General features: G+C 40.9%; 1 protein-coding gene, 1 non-coding gene and 1 pseudogene across 2 annotated transcripts; 1 reads left to right on the forward strand and 2 right to left on the reverse strand.

The window, feature by feature from the left end:
• Positions 1-3660: 3660 nt before the first annotated feature.
• LOC138890018 (uncharacterized) lies at positions 3661-4014 on the forward strand. The gene has a single exon (XM_070173369.1). It carries the CDS (start codon positions 3661-3663, stop codon positions 4012-4014), a length of 354 nt encoding a protein of 117 aa, XP_070029470.1.
• Positions 4015-21357: 17343 nt separating this feature from the next.
• LOC138890823 (5S ribosomal RNA) lies at positions 21358-21476 on the reverse strand. Its single transcript, XR_011407226.1, has one exon. It is a non-coding gene; the product is annotated as a 5S ribosomal RNA (ribosomal RNA).
• Positions 21477-21990: 514 nt separating this feature from the next.
• LOC138890864 (5S ribosomal RNA) lies at positions 21991-22109 on the reverse strand (annotated as a pseudogene).
• Between the last annotated feature and the right edge of the window lie 4329 nt (positions 22110-26438).

Below are 26438 nucleotides of genomic sequence, written 5' to 3' on the forward strand. Positions count from 1 at the left end.
GAGAAATGGCCAATATGGTAGGGCAAGTACCAGAAAGTCAAAAGATTATCTTCCACGGATATGAGCTACCGCCTGAGGGGTTGAATCACAATCGAGAATTGTATATCACAGTGCAATTTGAAGACAAATTCATTTCCAGGGTTTTGGTTGACGGAGGTTCAAGCCTCAACATTTGTCCGTTGGACACTATAAAAAGGTTGGACAAGGGTTTTCATGAAATACGGGTAGGAAGCATGAACATGAAAGCTTTCGATGGGTCTCAAAGGGCCACAATCAGGGAAATCAACCTTTGCTTGAAGATGGGGACAACATGGTTCGATGTCGAGTTTCAGGTGCTCGACATACCAACCTCATATAATCTTCTGTTGGGCTGATCATGGATCCATACCACTGGAGCCGTGCTTTCCACACTACATCAGGCTGTGAAATTTGAATGGAATCGTTAGAAGGTGATCATTCACGGAGATGGTAGTAACCCCATTTACACCAGTCAAACCATCCCGGCTATTAGGCATAGAAGAAGGCTATGAGGGGAAACCTATCATCACAATGAACTTGTCAATGCCGTCGAGAAAGATAAATGGTGGAGCAGTAAAATAGAAAGCATATTAGCATGGTCTGGGTATGAGCCCGGTAAAGGGCTGGAGAAGAATCTCCAGGGTATCACTAAACCAATACGGCTGAAGGGTCATGGTACTACCTTTGGGCTCGGATATTAGTACACATGGCAAGAATACAATGATTGGTCGTCTCTATGGTGTAGACCGTATTACCTTCTCGAGCAACCAGTTCAATATCTGGATCAAGCTTTTTGCCAAGCTGATACGATATGGGGAACTGCAGAAGAAGAAGCATTAGCTGGGCTGAAGAATCTGTTCTTGGAGGATGAATACATGGACTACAGTGCCATAATTGAGGAGGAGGAGAAAGAAGGACTCACTATTCAGACCGTGAAGAAGGGAGTTGTTCCTAGGAACTGGACCGCCACACCATCTGGGCCTACCGAGTCCATAGGTAGCTTGGCAGAATTTTATTTCTATAACCATTCTAGGCATTTAAGATTTCCAGTTATTTTGATTTAAAGACTTACTTGTTTCAAAATAAATGCTCGATTCATCGAGCTTCACTTGTTTGGATGTTGTTTAATTTTAATCAAATGCATTTGCTATTTATTATTCATTACTACTTTCTAAACTTTTTCTTTCTACAACATTATTATTACTTTTCCTAATAAACCGGTGACTGTGACATGTAATGAGGCAATGCAACATTAGGACAGTGATTCAGATGAAGAAGATGAGGTACCCGAGGAAGTTGTTAGGGATGTTGAAAATTTTGAGAATAAGCCTAAGTCCAATCTGGACGAAACCGAAGCAGTAAACTTGGGGGACGCCGAGACCGTCAAGGAGACTCACATCAGCATTCATTTGTCATCAACAGAAAAGGAAGAGTACATTCGTTTCCTAAAAGAATATGAGGACATTTTTGCATGGTCATATGATGACATGACCGGTTTGAGCATGTCCATAATGGCTCACAAATTGCCTACTAATCCTATGTGTCCGCCAGTGAAGCAGAAACTCAGAAAATTCAAACCAAACATGAGCTTGAAAATCAAGGAGGAAGTTACCAAGCAGATCAAATCCAAAGTTCTCAGGGTGGTCGAGTACCCAACCTAGTTAGCTAACATAGTGCCAGTTCCGACGAAGGATGGTAAAGTCAGAGTAGGTGTTGACTATCGAGATTTAAATAGAGCAAGCCCCAAGGATGACTTTCCACTGCCAAACATACACATTTTGATCGACAAATATGCCAAACATGAACTCCAATCCTTTGTAGATTGCTTCGCAGGTTGTCACCAAATTTGGATGGATGAATAAGACGCGAATAAAAGAGCCTTTATTACACCTTGGGGGTATACTATTACAAGATGATGCCATTCGGTCTGAAGAACGCTGGGGCTACTGACATGGGAGCCATGACAACCATCTTTCATAATATGATACAAAATGAGATAGAGTTATATGTGGACAACGTCATTATCAAATATAAGAGGGACGCAAATCACATAGCGGAGGTACAACTTAAAGCTGAACCTCGCAAAATGTGCCTTCGGGGTTCCCGCAGGAAAGTTGTTGGGATTCATTGTCAGTCGTCGAGGGATCAAGCTCGATCCATCTAAAGTCAAAGCTATTCAGGAGTTATCACCGCCTAGGAGCAAAAAAGACGTGATGAGCTTCCTAAGATGTCTCAATTATATCAGTCGCTTCATAGCACAGTCCATAATCATATGTGAACCCATCTTTAAGATGCTGAGGAAAGATGCCGAGACAAGTTGTACTGAGGATTGTCAGAAAGCTTTTGATAAGATCAAGGAGTAACTGTCCACACCCCTAGTTCTAGTCCTGCCAGAACCAGTATGACCTTTGCCATTTTATCTATCCGTATTGGATGGAGCCTTTGGATGTGTTTTGAGACAACATGGCGAGACAGGAAGAAAGGAGCAAGCCATATATTACTTGTGTAAAAAGTTTACACCTTATGAAGTATGGTACTCTCTGCTGGAACGCATTTGCTGTGCTTTGACCCGGACAACTCAGAAATTGAGGCAATACTTTTGTGCCTATACTACATACCTTATATCCAGGATGGACCCTAGTACATATTCAAAAAGACCATGACAACTGGGAAGTTAGCCAAGTGACAGATAATGTTGAGTGAGTTCGACATCGTTTATGTAACAAAGGACAAGCATTGGCAGATCATCTTGCCGAAAATCCAGTGGGAGGAGAATATGAACCCTTGAAAACGTATTTTCCTGATGAAGAAATATTCATTCGTAGGAGAAGACATTATCGAAGCATACGACAGTTGGAGGATGTTCTTTGATGGAGCTGCAAATTTTAGAGGAGTAGGTATTGGAGCAGCTTTGGTATTAGAAACGGGTCAACATTATCTGGTATCTGCTAAACTCAGGTTTCCCTGCACCAACAACATAGCAGAATATGAAGCCTGCATACTAGGGCTCAACATGGCAATCGACATGAACATTCAGGAGCTTTTGGTGATCGGTGATTCAGATTTGCTTGTGCACCAGGTACAAGGAGATTGGGCCACCAAGAATTCCAAGATACTGCCATATCTGCACCATATGCAGGAATTGAGAAAGAGGTTCACAAAGATAGAATTCTGACATGTGCCAAGAATTCAAAATGAGTTCGTTGATGCATTGGACACCCTGACGTCTATGATACAACATCCAGATAAGAATTATATTGATCCCATTCTGGTGAAGATCCATAATCAGCCGACATATTGTGCTCATGTTGAAGAAGAAACAGATGGAAAGCCTTGGTTCCATGACATCAAGGAGTATTTGTCAAAGGGAGAATATTTAGAGCATGCAAACCAAACTTAGAAACGCACACTCCGAAAATTGTCCAATCACTTCTTCCACAGTCGAGGATATCTGTATAGAAGAACTCTCGATTTGGGATTGTTAAGATGTATCGATGCAAAAGAAGCTTCCAAACTACTTGAGGACGTACATACTAGGACCTATGGCCCGCACATGAATGGTTTCATATTGGCTAAGAAAATACTTAGGGCCAGATACTTTTGGATGACCATAGAGACAGATTGCATCCAGTATGTCCGCAAATGTTTTTAATGCTGTATGCATGCCGATATGATAAAATACTTCCAAACGAGCTCATTGCAACAAGCTCACCTTCGCCATTCACTGCCTGGGGAATGGATGTTATTGGTCTGATTGAGACCACTGCTTCAAACGAACATAGCTTTATTCTGGTAGCCATTGATTATATCATAAAATGGGTAGAGGCTGCATCTTACAAAGCTGTGACCAAGAAAGTCATCGCAGATTTTGTCAAAGATTGTATTGTTTGTCGATTCGGAGTTCCTATGACTGATAATGCCACAAATCTCAACAATGATCTGATGAAAGCTATGTGTGAAACTTTCAAAATCGATCACAAGAATTCCACAGCCTAAAGACCTCAGATGAATGGAGTCATAGAAGCCGCCAAGAAAAGCATCAAGAAGATACTAAGGAAGATGGTAAAGAACCACAAACAATGGAACGAGAAGCTACTTTTTTCTTTATTGGGATACCCCACTACGGTTCGCACATCAACCGGGGCAACTCCCTACATGTTGGTTTATGGTACTGAGGCTGTCATCCCAGCTAAGGTAGAGATTCCTTTTTTAAGAATCATACAGGAAGTTGAACTCAGCGATGTAGAGTGGATAAGGGATCGCTATGAACAATTAGCCCTTATCGATGGAAATAGGATGAACGCAGTGTGTCACGGTCAACTTTATCATAATAGAATGTCCAAATCTTTCAACAAAAGGGTCAAACCAAGGCAATTTGCACCAGGACAGCTGGTGCTGAAAAAGATCTTCTCACATCAAGATGAAGCCAAAGAGAAATTCTCTCCCAACTGGCAAGGTTCGTACATAGTTCACAGGGTACTAATAGGAGAAGCACTCATACTTGCAGAAATGGATGGAGAAATTTGGCCAAAACCAATCAATTCAGACACAGTCAAGAGATACTATGCTTAGATTATTTACATTTTATCATCTGATGTAATTGAACTACGCTTGACTAGATTCCCGTTTAAGAGGGAATATGTAGGCAGCCTTATGGGTTAAGTCATATCATAATAAAATTTCCATTTCCCCCAAGATTAGAAACTAGGGCAGAATTTTGAGGAGGACCCTCAAAATTCCGGAGCAAGTCCAGCCAATGCCAACCTGAGTCAGACGGTCAGAAATCAGTTAAGAAACTGGGGCAGAATTTTGAGAAGGATTCTCAAAATTTCAAAGAAGGTTAAGCAAGGCCTATTATCCGCAAACAGTCAAAAGATCACCTACCAAACTAGGGCAGAATTTTGAGGAGGACCCTCAAAATTCTTACATAATAAAGCTGCAGTATCTCTGAAATGTGTTACAGTCACTAGTTCATCTGAAATTACTTATTATATCAATATATTTCTAAAATGACTCTATTTTATCAATAATTGCATAATTTTGGAAAATTTTATTTCCGTAACAATCATTTGTTACCTAGAGGAACTCGAAAAGGCCTCCAGAACGGAGCAAAGCAAGGCCAGCAGACGGAAGCACGAACTAACCTCCCCTCACGAAACTAACAATTTTTCTCTCAACGCAGGCACGTTTGACGTAACGATAGCATTTGCAGATATGTATACACAAAGCAAATTCGCTATCAAACAGGACATCAGACACCGAAATATCTCCAGCTAAGACATATACTACCCTTATTTGCTACTTGCTCTCTACATGAGGCTAATCACTACCTCCACATTTGCATAAGGCTAATCCCTGCCTCCCTGTTTGCATGAGGCTAATCCCTGCCTCCCTATTTGCGTGAGGATAATCCCTTCCTCCATATTTGAATGAGGCTAATCCCTGCCTCCACATTCAAATGAGGCTAATCCCTGCCTCCACATCTGCAAGAGGCTAATCCCTTCCTCCACATTTGCATGAGGGTAATCATTACCTTCATATTTGCATGAGGCTAATCCTTGCCTCCATATTTGCATGAGGCTAATCCCTGCCTCCGTATCTGAATGAGGCTAATACTTGCCTCCACATTGGCATGGGACTAAGCATTGTCCATCCTTACATAAATATTGCTCTTTTCTAGTACTATCTATTTGCTTTTCTATCGAGCTAAGCTCTGCCCTCCATTTCACAAGATTAAGCCCTGTCTAGTTAACATCATATTATTACATATAATGTGATGAAATATCGCCAAATCTATCCAAAAATGTCATAGTCTAAAAGGCATCATCCTCATAGCCGAAAGACACCATGCGATGGCCCGAGGACCCCTCAAATATTCATATCATCATTCATAGGCGTCATGGTTTGGAGGTACCATCTGCATGGCCCGAGAACAACATTTTATGGCCTGCGAATCCCTCACTAAACAATTCATGGCCCAGGACGTCATGGTCCAAGGACGTCATCTTTAACCGTCCAAAGACAATCTTCATGGTCCAAAGGGAACTGCATCATGTTTAAATTTTCGCACAAATACATGTCGGCATCATCTTTTCATCTGTAGGTGACCAGCAAGCAACCGCTATCCTAGCAGGAGTGACCTCGCTCCAGTTCCTTCAACTATCTCAAACTTTAACCTTTTACCACAACCGCTCTTGCAACTCGTGTCCGTTATTGCAATGACTTCATCGGTATATTCCGCCAATTAATCCAGAACTACACATGGCCTGATTCCTGTAAAACCAGGGATATGTAGGAAACTCAAGACCAGAGTCCGGCCTCTGTCATTCAAAATATCCCGTCCGGTCAAAATTGGCCATCATTTCTTTACCCGAAAACTCTTTAATCCTTCCCGGGTAAAGAGGGGCAGCTGTTGTTACCCAAATTTTTCCTCATATGTTTTTAACACACACACACACGCACACACATATATATACTTTCAAAATAGCACATATATAGTTATAAGCATGCATAAATTTTTTTATAATTTTTCAATAATTTTTAAAAAGCTCCAAATTGATTTATTTCTTCTCTTTCTTATTTATAAAATTTCAAATAATTATCTTTAAAATTATTTTTGTGGTGATTTAGTCATCTAAATTCTTTATTTATGTAAAAATAGCGTTTAAACATTTTTAGTTCATTTTTTATAATTGCATTTATATTTTTACGCTAAATTGCATATCTTTGCAATAATAGCCCTACTGATGCATAATTACATTATTGATGCATAAAATGATCTTTTATATTTTTAAAAAATGTTAAACAACTATTTTAAATTATTTTAGTATACAAAAATAATTTTGGAAATCATTTATTATTCTTATAAATTATATAACTATTAAAAGTGGCTATTTAAAATCTAGCCTATTTTATTTTCAATTTCAGCCCCAATTCAACCCAATTACCAGCCCAATCCCCAATCAAATTACCCAGCCCAAACCCTGAAGACCCGATCCGGCCCCCAATACCCTTTATTGTCGGCCGTTGATCATAAAGATCAACAACCATAAACGACCCTTCCTAAAATAAACCCAAAAGACCCCCCCCCCCAAACCCTACCATTCTACACAACCCGCCGCCCAGAAACCCCTCTCTGCTCTCAAACGCTCTCATACCTAACCCTAATTAAATCTCAACCCTCGTCCACGACTGTCCATTCATGTTCAGACCTGTATCTTTCTCCTTGAGTCAGTGTCATTTAACTTTTTGTTTTGTTAAAGTTATGTGTCAATTTTTGACTATTCATGTCTCGCCTTATTTTATATGCTAAAATTACTGAATCTTTCATGACTTTCTCTTTGATTGAGCCCTTGATTATTCTGAATTCCTTATTTCCTTGTTTAATTTGAACACTTTCCCTTAAACTTTCGATTCTCACCTCTTTACTCGATTTGATTGAATTGCCTGCCTTAATTAATTTTACCTTGCCTTGTTTGTATTTTGCTGATTCTTACTGATTTTTTTCCTTAATTGAAACTTCTGTTCATTTACCCCTAATTACCTACTCTATACCTGTCACGACCCCAGTTCGCCCTCCGTGAACTGTCGTGACGACACCTAGTCTCTACGACTAGGTAAGCCTAACAATGCAGAAAAATAAATATAAACTTGCGGAAATGTAAATTAAAAGCTAGGAATAACCAAGTGAAAGAAGAATATAGGATGCCACTCGGCATATACAACACAACATCTCAAACTTCTACATCTCTATCCCAAAACCCGGAAACTCACGGGAACATAAGCTAAAGGAAATTCAGTAGAATGCTCTAACTCCAGAAGGATACAACAACAGTACGATAGAAGGCTAAATACTAAAATATAGAATAAGAAGGAGACTCTTCGGTCTACGGATACGGCAGATGTACCTTGAAGTTTCCAAAATCTCTCCCTGTCTCAAGGATGGTAAGACTATGCAGAGGTACCTAGATATGCACATGAAAAATATGTGCAGAAAGGGCATGAGTACACCATAGTGGTACTCAGTAAGTGCCAAGCCTAACCTTTGTCGGGTAGTGATGGGGAAGATCAGGGCCCTACTGAGATCAAATAAGATACAAAGGTTAACAGTGTAATTAAAATAGTATAAATAAGTGCAACAGTATGAAATAACATAGAATTGAAAGAAAAACAGCTAGAACAGAGACAAACAAACAACGGAAAGAAATACATCCCAACACAAAGATAACAACCGAGCACCTTCCAGGTTACCGTCATGTACTCCTAATTACAATTGTCCAGTGGATCTCCCGGGATACCGTCCCGTGGTCCATCATACATATGTCTGAAGGATCTCCCGAAATCCCCTCCCGTAGTCCAACTATCAATACGCGGGGATCTACCAGAATCTCGATCCGTAGTCCCAAATATAAATATACAGGGGGGACTATCGGGAATCTAACCCGCAGTCCCAAAGTAAATGTGCAGGGGATCAATCGGGAATCTAACCCGCAGTCCCAAAGTAAATGTGCAGGGGGATCTATCGGGAATCTAACCCGCAGTCCTAAAGTAAACAGGCAAGGGGGGAGCTACCGAAATCCCATATCCGTAGTCCCAATGTAAATACACAGCAGCAGCAGGAAAACATTCACAGAAGGGAAATTTCATATTAAGGCAACAAATGATTCTATCCTAGCATGCTGCACAGAGTTCATGTAAACAGATTGAACAATTAAAGCAAATAAATCACTTAGGCATGCTTTCCTAAGCTAACACAGGCTTAAATAGTACAAGTAATAAAAACAAGAAAAGAAACAGGCAAATGAATACTTTAAGAAAGACCGTATTTTTAAAAATTTGAACAAGTATGCGCTCGTCACCTCACGCACAATGCAATTTAGTTACCATATATACAAATCCTAAGGGGAAGGTCCCCTACACAAGGTTAGACAAGCAACTTACCTCAAACCGGCTCAAAATCAACTCGAAACCACACTTTTGCCACGAGTATCCGACTCTAAATGGCCCAAATCTATTCAATTCAATTGCATATTGTAAATAACATTTCAAGTAACTGATTCTACAATTAAATTCTAAGCTAATACGCGAAATCATGTAAAATGACCAAAACGCCCCTAAAGCGAATGTCTCGGAATTGGGTGAATTTTATATTTTCAAAAACCTCGTACTCTCACGAGTCTAAACATAACAAGAACACTAAAATAGGAGTTCAAATGACCTCTCAAATCTTCATTTAAAAGTTTCTTAAACTAAAGGCCTAATTACCCATTTTCCCAAATTTCTCACCATTAATTAAATCTTTAATCACATAGAAACGAGTTATGAAGTCAAGAACGTTACCTCCAAATGATTTCCCTTTGTTTTCCTCAAAAACCTCTCTTAGAAGCTTCAAACCCGAATGAAAATGGTGGAAGAATGGCTCAATTTCGCAAATGCAACTATTTATATGTTTTGCCCAGTGACTTCCGCATCTGCGGTCCCGCTTCTGCAGACCAAATGTCGCATCTGTGACTCTCACTTAAAAGTCCAATTTCTGCATCTACGGTTACTCTTCCGCAGGTGCGCTACCGCTTCTGCGGTAAAATTCCCACATCTGCGGAACCTGCTATTCCTTTCCAAAACCGCATCTACACATGCCTTGCCGTTTCTGCGGCTCTACATCTGCGGTCCCCATATCGTAGATGCAAAAATACCAGAAGACCAGCTGTTGCACAATTTCAACTACAAAATTTTCCCCGTTAACCATCCGAATTCATCCCGAGTTCCCCGGGACCTCAACCAAAAGCATCAACATATCCTAAACCTTATTCAAACTTCAACCAATCCTTAAAACAGCTAAAAAAACAGCGAAACCTCGGATTAATCAAGGATTTAAGCCTAAGAACTCCAAATTTTCTCAAAATACCCTTTCAATCAAAAACCCAACCAAACCATCTCTGAATAACCTAAAATTTTGCACACACATCCCAAATGACATGAGAGAACTACTGCAACTCTCAGAACTCCATTCCGACCCTTGTATCAAAATCTCACTATCGGATCGGAAACTCCCAAATTTCAATTTTCGGCATTTCAAGCCTAAATTAGCTACGGACCTCCAAAACACATTCCGGTCACGCACCTAACCCTGAAATCAACGGAGCTAACGAAACCATCAGATTTCCATTCCGAGACCATTTTCACACTGTTCTGACTACGGATAACTTTCCAACACTTAAGCTCTTATTTGGGGACTAAGTGTCCTAAAACTCTCCGAAACTCAAAACTAAAGATCCAAGAAAAACAAATTAGAAGAGATAAATTTGGGTAAAGCAGTTAATAGGGGATCGAGCATTAATTCTTAAGACAACCGACCGGTTTGTCACATCCTTCTACACTTAAACATTCGTTCGTCCTCGAACGAGCATAGAGACATACTTGAAGTAGTGAAAAGATGAGGGTAACGGCTGCGCATATCCTGCTCGGTCTCCCAGGTTGCCTCCTCGACCGAGCTGACCCCGCCACTGAACCTTTACTGAAGCAATGTTCTTTGACCTCGACTTTTTTACCTGCCTGTCCAATATAGCCACTAGCTCCTTAACATAGGATAGATCCTTATCCAACTGGACTGAACTGAAATCTAACACGTGTGACGGATCACCGTGATACCTCCGAACCATCGAAACATAAAATACCGGATGAACTCCTGCCAAGCTGGGAGGTAAGGCGAGCTCATAAGCAATCTCCCAATATGCCTCAATATCTCAAAAGGGCCAATAAACTTCGGACTCAACTTCCATTTCTTCCCAAATCTCATAACGTCGTTCATAGGCGAAACCCGAAGCAAAACCCGCTCTCCAACCATATAGGAAACATCATGAACCTTCTGGTCCGCGTAACTCTTCTGTCTGGATTGGGGTGTATGGAGTCTATCCTGAATCACCTTAACCTTCTCCAAAGCATCCTAAATCAAATCTGTGCCCAATAGTCTAGCTTCACCCGGCTCAAACCAACCCACCGGAGATCTACACCGCCTACCATATAAAGCCTCATACGGCCTGAATGCTGGGCTGATAGCTGTTGTTGGAAGCAAACTCCGCCAATGGAAAGAACTGATCCCAAGACCCTCCAAACTCAATCACACACGCACAGAGCATATCCTCAAGAATCTGAATAGTGTGCTTGGACTGTCCGTCTGTCTGAAAATGAAATGTTGTACTCAACTCTACTCGAGTGCCCAACTCATGTTAAACGGCCCTCCAAAACCGTGATGTAAACTGAGTACCTCTATCTGAAATAATGGAAACTGGAATACCATGCAGACGAACAATCTCCCATATATAAATCTCTATCAACCGCTCTGATGAATAGGTAGTACACATAGGAATGAAATGAGAGGACTTGGTCAGCCGATCCATAATCACCCAAATAGCATCAAACTTCTTCAAGGTCCGTGGGAGTTCAACTACAAAGTCCATGTTGATCCGCTCCCACTTCCACCCCGGTCTCTGGTGCTCACACTTCACCTGTTGATAGTTCAGGCACCTAGATACAACCCAACTATGTCTTTTTTCATCCTCCTCCACCAATAGTGCTGCCTCAAATCTTGATACGTCTTCGCGGAACCAAGATGTATGGAATACCGCGAAATATGGGCCTCCCCTAAAATCAACTCTTGAAGCCCATCAACATTGGGCACACAAATCTGACCATGCATCCTCAATACCCCATCATCTCCACTAGTCACATCTCTGGTATCACCGTGCTGGACCTTGTCCTTGAGGACAAGCAAATGAGGGTTATCATACTGTCGCTCCCTGATATGATCAAATAAGGAAGACCGAGAAACCACGCAAGCTAGAACCCGAATGGGCTCCGAAAGATCCAATCTCACAAACTGACTGGCTAAGGCCTGAACATCCATTGCCATAGGCCTCTCTAATGCTAGTAAATATGCCAAACTCTCTACCCGACGACTCAAGGCATCAGCCACTACATTGGCCTTGCCCGGGTGATATAAAATATTGATGTCATAATCCTTCAGCAACTCTAACCACCTCTTCTGGCACAAATTTAGATCCTTCTGCTTGAACAAATGTTGCAAGCTTTGATGGTCGGTATAAATCTCATAGGGAAACCCATATAAATAATGGCGCCAAATATTCAGGGCGTGAACAATGGCAGCTAACTCAAGGTCGTGAACAGGGTAGTCCTTCTCATGTATCTTCAACTACCTGGATGTGTAGGCAATCACCCTACCGTCCTGCATCAATACCGCTACAAGATCAACCCTCGAGGCATCACAATAGACTGTATAAGACCTCGAACTAGTAGGCAATATCAAAACTGGGGCTGTAGTCAAAGCTGTCTTGAGCTTCTGAAAGCTCGCCTCACACTCCTTTGTCCACTGAAATGGAGCACCCTTCTCGGTCAATCTAGTCATAGGGGCTGCAATCGATGAAAATCCCTTCACAAAACGATGGTAGTAGCCCACCAAGCCAAGGAAACTACAAATCTTTGTAGCTAAGGACGGTCTGGGCCAACTCTGCACAACCTCTACCTTCTTCGGATCCACCTGAATGCCCTCACTCGACACCATGTGGCCTAAGAATGCCTCTGAATCCAACCAAAACTCACATTTCGAAAACTTCGCATATAACTTCTTCTCTCTCAAAGTGTGCAACACAGTCCTCAGGTGTTGCTCATGATCTTCCCGACTCCGAGAATAAACCAGAATATCATCAATAAAAACAATGACAAACGAGTCAAGATAGAGCCAGAACACACTATGCATCAAATGCATAAAAGCTACTAGGGCATTGGTCAGCCCAAATGACATAACAAGAAACTCGTAATGACCATACCGAGTCTTGAAGGCAGTCTTCGGGACATCTGGCTCCCAAATCTTCAACTGATGGTACCCTAAGCGCAAATCGATCTTAGAAAACACACGTGCGCCCTGAAGCTAGTCAACAGATCATCAATGCGAGGCAAAGGATAATGGTTCTTCTCTGTAACCTTGTTCAACTGGCAATAATCAATGCACATACGCATAGAACCATCATTTTTCTTCACAAACAAGACAGGAGCACCCCAAGGTGAAACACTGGGTCGAATAAAGCCTTTATCAAGCAATTCCTGTAACTAATCCTTCAACTCAGGAGGAGCCATACGATACGGAGGAATAGAAATGGGCTGAGTGCTTGGCAACATATCAATGCCAAAATCAATATCTCTATCAGGCGGCATGCCTGGAAGATCAGCTGGAAACACATCGGGATTATCCCGTACCACTGAGACTGAATCAACAGAAGGAGTATCAATACTGACATCTGTCACATAAGCTAAATATGCGTCACACCCCTTCTCAACCATACGCTGAGCTTTAAGGAAAGAGATAACTCTACTGGGAGTGTGATCTAAAGTACTACTCTACTCAACACGCAGTATACCTAGCATAGCCAACGTCACGATCTTGGCGTGACAATCAAGAATAGCAAAATGGGGCAACAACCAGTCCATGCAACAAATAACATCAAAATCAACCATACTGAGTAGCAATAAATCGGCTCTGGTCTCAAAACCACGAATACTAACCAAACATGACAGATAAACGTGGTCCAAAACAAGAGAATCTCCCACAGGAGTAGAAACATAAACAGGAGAACTCAAAGAATCTCGGGGTACACCCAAATGCGGAGCAAAATATGAAGACATATAAGAATAAGTGGAGCCTGGATCGAATAGAACCGATGCATCTCTGTGACAAACCATAACAATATCTGTGATGACAGAATTGGAGGCAACAGCCTCGGTACGAGCAGAAAGGGCATAGTATCTGGACTGGCCTCCCTCTCGAGGGAGACCTCCACTTCTAGCTGGCTGAGCAGGTGGGGCAGCAACTAGAGCTGTAACCATAGCCTGAGAACTCTATGGGGCACGCTGTGGCTGAGAAGTCTGCGGAGGTGATCCCTTCCCAAGTCTTGGGCAATCCTTAACCATATGGCGTGTGTCACCACACTCAAAACAAGCTTTGGGAGGATGTGGTGGTTGTGACTGGCTAGGGCCATGTCTGCTGGACTGACCTCTGAAAGCACCCAGCGTAGGAGGTGCACTAGATACCGATGGTGCATAATAAGGCTCCTGAGATCTAGGAGGAGTTGGAGCACTACTGGCTACTAGAAGAGCTGAATGAACAGGGCGACTCATATAACCCATACCATGACGATTTGTAGCTGGGGTACGGGCACCAGAATAATGGCCCGACTCTCGAGACCTCTTGGCCTCCCTCTCCTCTCTCTCCCTAGTATGCATACCCTCAATCCTCCTAGCAATGCTCACCACCTTCTAGTAAGAAATGTCCATCTCCAACACTCGAGCCATGCTAGATCTGATGGGTAGGATAAGGCCTTCAATGAACCGGCGAACCCTCTCGCGGACAGTAGCAACCAAGGCCGGTGCATGCCAAGCCAATCTGGTGTAACGGATAACATACTCTAAAATAGTCATAGCACCCTGGCGCAAATGCTCAAACTTTGCGTTCCATACGTCCCTGAGGCTCTGAGGAACAAACTCTCTTAGTAACATATCTGAGAACTAGGTCCAAGCCAGTGAAGCAGCCGTATCTAAACTGTCTAACTCATAGGTGCGCCACCAATCATAGGCGGCTCCCCGAAGCTGGCAAGCAGCAAAACAAACCCCACTCGATCCTGATATGCCCATAGTACGAAGAATATGGTGGCACTCCTCCAGAAATCCCAAGGCATCATCTGATGCTAGTCCACTGAATACCGGAGGATCATACTTCTTGAACCTCTCAAGTCTCCGCTGCTCATCCTCTAAAGCAGTTGCCTCGTCCTCGGGTTGAACTGGCACTGTGGGCGGTGTTGGAATGATCTGTGGGACCTACTCAACATGCACTTGCTGCTCCGAAGTGCGGGCGGCGGGAGTCTGTACTCATCCCCTGGCCTGGAATGTGGCTGCAGCAAGGGGAAGCAACCCTGCCTGAGCCAAGGTGGTGTACATACTCATGAACTGAGCCAAAGTCTCCTGAAGGACTGGAGTAGTAGTGATAGTAGGCGTGTCAGATGCCTGGACTCCAACTGGATCTGCTAGCGGTACCTCGGCGGAAGCTCGCGCAGGTGATCTCGCTGCACCACATGCGCGTCCTCGGCCTCTACCCCGACCCTGGCCTCTAATGGCTGCAGTAGGGGGCATGGGTGCCTGATCATCTCGAGTGGCAGGTGTCCTCACCATCTGTGAGAGAATAGAAGACAAACGTTTAGAATTGTGGTGCCAAAATATTGCACAACAAGGAAATCAAAAGAAGTGGAAATTTTCCTAACAGTTACATAGCCTCTCGTAGATAAGTACAAACGTCTCTGTACCGATCAGCGAGACTCTAACAAACCAGTCTGTGTCCCGTGACTCCTATGAAGCTATAGCTCTGATACTAACTTGTCACAACCCCACTTCACCCTCCGTGAACTGTCATGACGGCACCTAGTCTCTACGCCTAGGTAAGCCTAACAGTGCGGAAAAATAAATAAAAACATGCGGAAAGGTAAATTAAAGCTAGGAATAACCAAGTGAAAGCAGTATAAAGGATGCCACTCGGCATATACAACACAACATCTCAAATTTCTACATCTCTATCCCAAAACCCGGAAACTCACGGGAACACAAGCTAAAGGAAATACAGTAGAATGCTCTAACTCCAGAAGGTCCACAACAACAGTACAAAAGAAGGCTAAATACTAAAAGATAGAATAAAATGGAGACTCTTCGATCTGCGGACGCAGGAGATGTACCTCGAAGTCTCCAAAAGCTCTCCATGTCTCAAGGATGGTAAGCCTATGCAGAGGCACCTGGATCTGCACATGAAAAACATGCGCAGAAACAGCATGAGTACACCACAGCGGTACTCAGTAAGTGTCAAGCCTAACCTCTGTCGGGTAGTGACGAGGAAGATCAGGGCCCTACTGAGATCAAATAAGATACAAGGGTAGTGTAATTAAAATAGTATAAATAAGTGCAACAATATGAAATAATATAGAATTGAAAGAACAACAGCTAGAACAGAGACAAACAAACAACGTAAAGAAATACAGCCCAACACAGAGATAACAACTGAGCACCTTCCAGGATACCATCCTGTAGTCCTAATTACAACTGTCCAGTGGATATCCCGGGATACCATCCCATAGTCCATCATACATATGTCCAAAGGATCTCCAAGGATCCCGTCCAATAGTCCAACTATCAATGCGAGGGGATCTACCGGAATCCCGATCCGTAATCCCAAATATAAATATGCAGGGGGATCTATCGGGAATCTAACCTGCAATCCAAAAATAAATGTGCAGGGGGATCTATCGGGAATCTAACCCGCAGTCCCATATTAAATGTGCAGGGGGGTCTATCAGAAATCTAACCTGCAGTCCCAAAGTGAACAGGCAAGGGGGGAGCTACCAGAATCCCACATCTGTAGTCCCAATGTAAATACACAGCAGAAGCAAGAAAACATTCACAGAGGGGAAATTTCATATTAAGGCAACAAATGATTCTAGCCTACCATGCTGCACAGAGTTCAGGTAAACAGATTTAACAATTAAAGCAAATAAATCACTTAGGCATGCTTTCCTAAGCTAACACAGGCTTAAATAGTACAAGTAATAAAAGATTAAAAGAAACATGCAAATGAATACTTTAAGAAAGACCGGATTTTTAACAATTTGCACAAGTACGCGCTCGTCACCTCACACACAAGGAAATTTAGTTACCAAATATACAAATCCTAAGGGGAAGGTCCCCACACAAGGTTAGACAAGCAACTTACCTCAAACCGGCTCAAAATCAACTCGAAACCACACTTTTGCCACGAGTATCCGACTCTAAATGGCCCAAATCTATTTGATTCAATTGCATATTGTAAATAACAATTCAAGTAACTGATTCTACAATTAAATTCTAAGCTAATACATGAAATGATGTAAAATGACCAAAATGCCCCTCAGGAAAACATCTCGGAATCGGGTGAAATTTATATTTTCAAAAACCTTGTACTCTCATGCGTCTATACATAACAAGAACACTAAAATCGGAGTTCAAATGACCCCTCAAATATTCATTTAAAGGTTTCTTAAACGCAAGCCCTAATTACCCATTTTTCCCAAATTTCTTACCCATTAATTAGGTCTTTAATCACATAGAAACGAGTTATGAAGTCAAGAACGTTACCTCCAAGTGATTTCCCTTTGTTTTCCTCAAAAACGCCTCTTAGAAGCTTCAAACCCGGATGAAAATGGTGGAAGGATGGCTCAATTTCGCAAAGGCAACTATTTATATGTTCTGCCCAGCGACTTCCGCATCTACGGTCATGGGACCGCATCTGCAGTCCCGCTTCTACAGACCAAATGCCGCATCTGCGACTCTCACTTAAAAGTCCAATTTTTGCATCTGCGATTACTCTTCCGTAGGTGCGGTACCGCTTCTGCGGTAAAATTCCTGCATCTGCGAAACCTGCTATTTCTTTCCAAAACTGCATTTGTGCATGCCTTGCCACTTCTGCGGCTCCGCATCTACGGTCCCCAAACTGCAGATGCAAAAATACCAGAAGACCAACTGCTGCACAATTTCAACTCCAAAATTTTCTCCGTTAACCATCCGAATTCATCCCGAGGTCCCTGGGACCTCAACCAAAAGCATCAAAATATCCTAAAACCTTATTCAAACTTGTACCAATCCTTAAAAAACCTAAAACGACATCGAAACCATGGATTAATCAAGGATTTAAGCCTAAGAACTCCAAATTTTCTCAAAATACGCTTTCGATCAAAAACCCAACCAAACCATCTCTGAATAACCTGAAATTTTGCACACACATCCCAAATGACATGATAGAACTACTACAACTCTCGAAATTCCATTCCGACCCTCGGATAAAAATCTCACTATCGGACCGAAAACCCCAAAATTCAACTTTCGGCATTTCAAGCCTAAATTAGCTACGGACCTCCAAAACACATTTCGATCACGCTCTGAACCCTGAAATCACCTAACGGAGCTAGAGGAACCATCAAATTTCCATTCTGAGGCCGTCTTTACACTGTTCTGACTACGGACAACTTTTCAACACTTAAGCTCTCATTTGGGAACCAAGTGTCCCAAAACTCTCCGAAACTCAAAACCGAACATCCCGGCAAAACAAATTAGATGAGATAAATTTGGGGAAAGCAGTTAATAGGGGACTGGGGTGTTAATTCTTAAGACGACCGACCGGGTCATCACAATACCCAAACCTTACTTGATCCTTTTCCTTAAATACCTAACATGCTTTTACTGTTGATTTGATTGTTCCTTTATTAAGGGAAGGACTTGCTAATTTATATGTGACTTCCCTGATTTGCTACTTAGTTGATCTCTTACCTTATTTGTTATGCTTTTTATTACTATATAAACCCCCTCTTATTTTTAGTTCTAAACAACGAACACTAGTTCATCTACACTCTTACACTCTCAAAAGTCCTATATTCTCTTCTGTTCCTTGCAATTCTTATTAGTCCAGCCGGCTGTAAGCCAAGGCTGGCCACTTGCACCATCTCTGCTCTATACTCTATATTCTCTCCTTAACTGTATGTTCTGATTCAATTCACATTCCAAACTATGTGTTTTCTTTGTTGCTGCAGTTCATCAGTTTGTGATTTCCAGTTCTATGTGCTATTCTACTTAATATGCAATCAACATGCCTAGATTTCTATATCACAATAGCATGTTTAAGCTTATAGCTATTATACTGTTTAGCATTGTCAATCCTACTTTAAATAATTGGTTTACTAATATGTCCCAAGTGCATTGTGTGTTTATGATTTCACCCAGCACGATCAAATTCTGTATGTTCTGTATATGACCAGTATTTCTAAAACCTTGAATGTTTCATGAAGTGTTTGTCTAGTTTTTTCATCTAAGTCCAGTTTGTTCTATTTCACTAATGAGATCCTACTTGTGTCTAAAATCTATGTGTTCTCAACTTAACTTTGCAACTACAATTTGTGTATTTGATTGCCATCACTAAGGTGCATTCTAGGTTTCCCCCTACCCCTTTCCTTTGTGTGAGGTCTGTTCTGAAACTGTGTGTTCTTTGACTTGCTTTCTGATTTTTTTTAAAAATATTCTTCATGTTTTCTCAAACTATTCCTACTCTAACTATGTTATGATTTTCATAAAATTCTTTTTATTGCTAAGACCTTCTTTCTACTGCTTACTAAACTCTTTCAAAGTCATCATGCACTCTCACATTACTCTTAGAATATTAGGTTCTGCCACCTCTGACATGTGTACTACCTTGAGATCTCACTAAATTCTGGCATGTCAAAGCTGGCCTTTCCACACTGCACCTAAATCAGTTATTATTTGAGGTCTTTAGGGAACTCTAACACACCTAGACATGAAATTGGCTATGGAACTTTGGCATTTGAGGCTATTGGAGGCTTGGAAAATCATTTGGTCTTACTGCAGGCTCCCTATAGATTAACTCCTATTTATTTATGTATTTTTATTTAATTCATTTGTCCGTAATAATTATTGTAAACTACATTGGTGTAATTAGTGAAAAAGGGGTGGGTAGTTATATGTATGTTGGGTAAATTGGGTAGATACCATGCCTATAGGGTTGTGTTAATTCAAATATATTTGCTATGTTTACTTTACTTCCACAATATTAGAAACCATGCCTATAAGATCTAAATGGCTTTAATAGAGATCATGCCTATAGGGTTAAAATCAGCCTTATAATTAGATATCATGCTTATAGAGTGTAAAGTAATTAAAGTTCAGTTTTTCGTTATAGCATGTATTCACATTCGTCTTCTTAGAAATCATGCCTATAAGTTCCAAAGTCAGCTTTAATAATTAGATGTTATGCCTATAGGAATTACAATTAGCTCTAGTAAAAATCATTCCTATAGAACTCAAAACCAGTTTAGTTAAATAAATCAGTTTAATTCATGTTTGTTCATTCTGAATTGATTTAATTAATCTGTCTGCTTCTTTGAATAAGTTTCCAAATAATGCCTTAAATTAGTACTGCTAGAAAGCATGTCTATAGGATCTCAAGTTGTCCGTTTAAAATTGATCATTATTTTACTGCATTCCTAATAGATATCATGCTTTTCATAAGTCACTATTATGCGTTTGGACAAGCCTATAGGGTGATTAGAATTCTGCAACTATAAAACTGCACTTTGTTATTTCAAATTGTTCACATTCTCAAGTCTAAAATCAGTAGGCAAATTAATAGGTCTTTAACACTTAATGATGTATAATCCCTTATCACCTATGTAGGATTTTCTCTTAAATACTTGACTGTTGTTTGAAGACGTGCACTTACTTGTGATATTTGTGGAGGTGACTGTGAGCCTATAATTTTTTTTCTTTAAATGCAGTCCTAATTGTTTTAAATTGACTCCTAGACTTTCATCTTTTAAAACCTTGGGAAGTTCTAGAACTACCTAAATTAGAGGTCATAAATACCTCTAGGGCCATAAGGAAGGAACGGGTAGTGCACGCATAATACATTTTCAAGGTTGTTAGAACGCTTTAAGCTATGACCAAGGGGAGGGAATTGATGTATTAAGGATATGATGACTACGCACTAATGTCACATGTAGCCCCTCGTTGAGGAGTATTTATCGGGAATTGTGTGGGATGATCCTGTAGGCTAACCAACCTAGGACCCCTTTTTTCCCAATTCACGATGTTTAAACTTTTCTTTTCTCTATATATGTGAAACTTGTTCAAAGTCTTTTCCTTTTCTCTCATTTCTTGATTCATACAATGTCCAAAAAAATGCCTTTATTTGCAAGTATGTGTTTAAACTATTTATTTGTGATAAGAACTAATTCATAAGTATAAGTCCGGCTAGGACCCACCGTTGTAGACCGCAAGGGGTGCCTAACAACTTCCCCTCAAGGTTATTTCGAGCCCTTACCATAAATATTTGGTAATGCAAAGTAGTCTAAGAGTTAATCGATCTAGGTTCCCCAACACACCATAATCCGTTAGGTGGCGACTCTTCAAAATACCCAAATCCCAAAAGAAAATGAGGTATTACCCCCATGAATGTCGGAACTTGGACTTCTCTCCCCGCGGAGGGAAAAAAGAGGGCGCGACAACCGTGATATACAATATCTACCTTTTAAAAAATTTCCTTATTTTTATTTCTCCCTAATTATTTTCTTTTAAAAAAATTATTATTTCATGTAAAAAAAAACATCGTTTGCATTGCTTAAAAGTAATTTATGAATTTATTATATCTACCGTCGATATATTAAAAGAAGTAAGATATAAATTTTGCCAAAAAGAGGGACGCAACACAAGGACTTCCCAGGAGGTCACTCATCCTACTACTACTCTCGCCCAAGCACGCTTAACTTCGGAGTTTTGATGGGATCCGTTGCGTTAGAGCTGGTATGATCGCATCTGACATTCCTTGCACTCTAAATTCCCTTGTTACCTTTCCTCCTTCCGCTTTAGGTCCCAAAGTGTAAAACCTTAAAAAGACGTACATTTATGCTCATTTATCTATTTTATGCGATTCCTCTTTTGATCTTATGTATTTTTCATGGGAAAAAGCGTTGACCAATAAAAACAAGTTGCGCTCGACGATAATATCACAATTAGAGGGCCTAGCATGGCTATCACACTAGGTTGCATGGAACGACGACGTCGCAATTAAACGTCTTACGGATGCCGCCTTCGAGGCCAAGGTGTAGTGACATGTCAAGTGCAACAGTGTTAAGCCCATAAGGCCGTGATTTACAATATCTACCTTTTAAATATTTTCCTTATTTTATGTTTCCCTAATTATTTTCTTTTAAAAAAATTGTGAGTTCATGTGAAAAAACATCGTTTACATTACTTAAAACTAATTTATGAATTTATTATATCTACCCTTGATATATTAAAAGAAGTAAGATATAAATATTTCTAAAAAGAGGGATGCAACTCGAGGACTTCCAAGGGGGTCACCCCTCCTAGTACTACTCTAGCCTAAGCACGCTTAATTTTGGAGTTCTGATGGGATTCAGTGTGTTAGTGTAGGTATGATCGCATCCGACATTCCGTGCTCTCTAAATTCCCTTATTACCATTCCTCCTTCCTCTTTAGGTCTTTGTAATCACCTGACCAATATTATGACCTGTACGCATGGTCAGAATTGAATTTTGGGAAGTTCGGAGTTGATTTGGAAAGAGAATTTTCATTTCTAATGCTTTAAGTTGGAAGATCTTACTAAGATTCAATTTTCGAGTAAATGACCTCAGAATCGAGATTTGAAGGTTCAACAGGTTCGTATGATGATTTTGGATTTGGATGTATGCTCGGATCGGGTTTTGGATGGCCCGGGAGCGTTTCAGTACCTATTGTGGAAGTTAGCATTTTTGGAAGATTTTCATAAGTTTGGGATGAAGTGCATTTCAGTGTTATCAATGTTCATTTGGGATTCCGAGTTTGGGGATAGCTCCGTATGGTGATTCTAGTGTTGGGAGAGCGATCAGAAGTGAATTAAAAGGTCCGTGGGTCATTTTTGAGTCATTTGGCTAAAGATAGAAATTTGAACGCTTTTTAGAAGTTTGACCGGAAGTAGACTTTTTGATATCGGGATCGGATTTCGATTCCGAAAGTTGAAGTAGTTCTGTAATGTCAAATATGACTTGTGCACAAAATTTGAGGTCAATCGGACGTGATTTGATAGGTCTAAGCAACGAAAGTAGAATTTTGATATTTTAAAGTTTATTAAGCTTGAATTGGAGTGCGATTCATGATTTTGACATTGTTTGATGTGATTTGAGGTCTCGAGCGAGTTCTTATCATGTTTTGGGACATGTTGGTATAATTGGTTAAGGTCCCAAGGGCCTCGGGTGAGTTTCGGACGTGCGGGAGGGGTTGAAAACACACAAGATTTTCTGGTGTTCTTAGCAGTAGTTGATGGTCTCATAATTCAAGAAATTGTTTGCATTTGGAAACTTGCATTTGCGAGTGAGGCTTCGCATTTGCAATGGAGCCTGGCCTGAGACAGAGTTCGCATTTGCGATGTTTTGGTCACATTTGCGACTCATTGGCCGCATTTACAACCTTGGCAGGGGAGGCCCATGTTCGTAGTTGCAATAGTTTTGTCGCATTTGCGAACCAGGTGTCGCAAATGCGACATTTGAGGCCTGTGCACAACTATTAATTCCGAGACTTAGTCCATTTAGCTCATTTCCTTTCATCTCTTGGGCAATTTTGGAGCTTTTGGAAGAGGGCTCTCACTAGCACTGTGAGGTAAGTAATTCCTACACAACATGAGTTAAATACATAGATTATGGGTAGATTAACATGTTAAAATTAGGGAAAATCAAGGGTTTTGAAAACAAGATTTAACCACGATATTTGTTACAGATTTTAGTAGAAATCATATATTCTTAATCTTTAGGTTATGGGTAACAACTTTCTTCAAGAATTTTCGGAATCCAGGCACGTGGGCTAGGGGATGAATTTTATGAATCCTTGCATTTAGGGATGGGAAATTGGTTTAATAATTAGAATATGAACTTTTGAGCACGTATTGATTAGTTCTTACAACATTTGAATAGCTTTGGATCGTTCGGCTCCGATGTGGAGGTTTGAGCACGTTCTTTGAATTGGGAAATAGGCTTCGAAGCGAGGTGAGTCTCCTTTTTAACCTTGTAAGAGAGAATTGTCCCCATAGGTGAATTAATTGGATTTGTGCTCCTATTTGTGGGGGCTACGTATGTACAAGGTGATGAGAGTCCGTGCGTAGCTACTATTATGTTTATGTCCGGGTAGTCTAGGACCCAAAAGCATGCTATACTTGGAATATTTGTAATCTTATTGACAGTTTGAATTTCTTAAATCACATCGAATCAGTAAATGAATTTCTAAAAAGATTAAACTTCATTTTCATAAATTGTTAAAAGAGAATTGGCTTTTCTTTGGATTATTGTTCCCTGTTGACTTCATGATTGACTGTCTGTGTGTGTTTAATTTCCAAATAGGTCGGACGTCTTGGTAGATTAAGTAGATGTATCTATGGTTCGCGCCATTCGACCCTTTGGAAGTGCATAGTTTAAATATTGTTGGATCAGGTCGTACGTCCTCGACCTGATTTGCGCATGCTTGTATTGCTGCCTTGACTTTTATGGATGTTGATATTTGCTCTCCCTGACTTGAGATAAATGTATAAATGATGAAAAATGAATTTGGAAATCTCCTATTAATGAAAGAATTGCTTACTTGCTTCATGCTATTGAGTTACATCCATCTTTATGAAAATTCACGATTTACTATATTATTGGTATATTATTATTGGACCACTAGTAAGTATTGAAGTCGACCTCTCGTCTCTACTTCTTTGAGATTAGACGGGATACTTGCTGGGTACACGTTATTTTCATACTCATACTACACTCACAGTGAATTTTTGTTTGACAGGTTCATGTGTGGCTAGTGGTGTAGTGGCATAGCGACATGGTTGATACAGGGACTTAGGTGAGCTGCATCTTTTGAGATGATCCGCAACCAGCAGAGTCTCCCTCGGAGTTCTATACTATATTATTTCATTCCTGTCCAATTGTATTCCGGACAATTGTTGTATTTATTTCATTCCCTAGTAAATGCTCATGCACTTGTGACACCAGGTTTTGGGATGATTATGGGGTATTTGTATTAATTCCAAACATTTTTATTTAATTTAAAACGGTTTTCTTTTACTAGTACAATTGAAGGAAAAATCGTAGTTTTCAACATTTTTAAACAAGGCCTAAATTAAGTATTTATGATTGGCTTGCCTGACAGCGGTGTCCGACACCGTCACAACCCTTAGTGGATTTTGGGTCGTGACAACATGGTATCAGAGAACTAGGTTCCCTTAGGTCTTACCAGTCATGAGTGAGTCTAGTATAGTCTTGCGGATCGGTACGAAGAAGTCTGTACTTATCTTCGAGAGGCTATAGGGCTGTTAGGAGTACTTCCCTTTTTGATTTCCTCATCGTGCGATTTGATTCCTTTGAGGCTTATGCCTTTGATTCCTTTCTACTCGATCTTATGCGACGCGGAGGGCTTATTATAAATCATGAATTGAGGAATTTTAATGGTACTACATATGTGGTGCGGGATGTTTCTCCCCGCGTGGTTGTTTGGGCTATTATCATCGCCTTGCAGAAGGATATTCTGTCATTTCAGCTCCGTAGCTGGACTTCTAAGAGTGTTAAGGCTATGCATAGGTTGCTATGATGCTCATGAATGGTTATCGCGCGGTATTTAATATGATAGTGGGATGTTTGTCCATGCGTGGAAGCAGTGTACGACTTGAAAGGAGGTCTACTCAGTTCATGATTCTGAGATTCAGTATTTCATTTTCGGCAGAGAAAAGCAATTGGCCTATGTATCTCCGGATTTGGATCGATGGTGTAACGAGACTTGGTGTTTTCATGTGTGGTGAAATTTTTATCTTCGATGCGGTGTCGTCATCCTCGATGGAATATGTTAAGGTTGTCGGTGTTATGATATTCTACGATTCGCCTTTGGGGCAGGATATTGTGAAATTGTATTAGAGAAGCGACTGTAAGAGATCGCAGGGTGCGGTGGTGCAGGATTGAATCGGTATTTCTAATGCTGACGGCTAGAGGAAGTCGATCTTCGGAAAGTTAAAGTTAGTGACAATCTGTTGGTTCAAAATGTTTCGGAGATAGAGATGGAATTAGAGTAACAACTGAGCAGCAAAGGATGAGGAATGACATGTGGGAAGTGTCAGGTGGTGGTTAAATTTCTAGAAGGCCAGGTATAAGAAGTGATAGCCGAGTAGCTGATTAAAGGAGTGAGTCTCGCCAAAGTGGAAGAGTGGCGGAGTTGCATATGGGTTTTGTGGTAGGATGACTACACACCCTTGAGGAAAGTTTGGAATGATTTGGAAATGATAGTAGACAGTGGCTAGGTCTACGGATTTAATTTGAAGTATTGGCTATTATGTGGTGGGAGATTGGATATGACAGAAGAGAGTTGCTTGATATGAAGAATGATAAAATATGACTTGGGATGGAAGGATATTGACACATATTTAATTGATGTCCACGAGGAGTGAATGGACATGTGCAGCTGGTGAATGCGCACGGGCTCATGATGGGTTATTGATGTCATAGAGATTGTACCTCGTGCGGCTATGTTGGAAGATGTCGGTTGGTAATTTCCACATGTGGGTTATCCCCTGTGAGCAGGTTAGCGGTCGCGTGGTTGGAAAAACTTCTGCGAAGGAGTTTAGTGGCCATCCGGTAAGAGGTCGAATATGTGAATATTGATGGAGATTCAGAGTGTTCATGAAGTGCTAACGGGAGGATTTCAAGGAATCTGGCAGTTTGATTGCACAAGGTCATGTCATTAAGAGATAA

This window comes from Nicotiana sylvestris, chromosome 4 (genome assembly GCF_000393655.2).
Source record: "Nicotiana sylvestris chromosome 4, ASM39365v2, whole genome shotgun sequence".
NCBI lineage: Eukaryota > Viridiplantae > Streptophyta > Magnoliopsida > Solanales > Solanaceae > Nicotiana > Nicotiana sylvestris.

Coding starts and splice junctions, on each gene's coding strand:
- LOC138890018 (XM_070173369.1), top strand. CDS start 3,661: ATGTTTTTAATGCTGTATGCATGCCGATATGATAAAATACTTCCAAAC.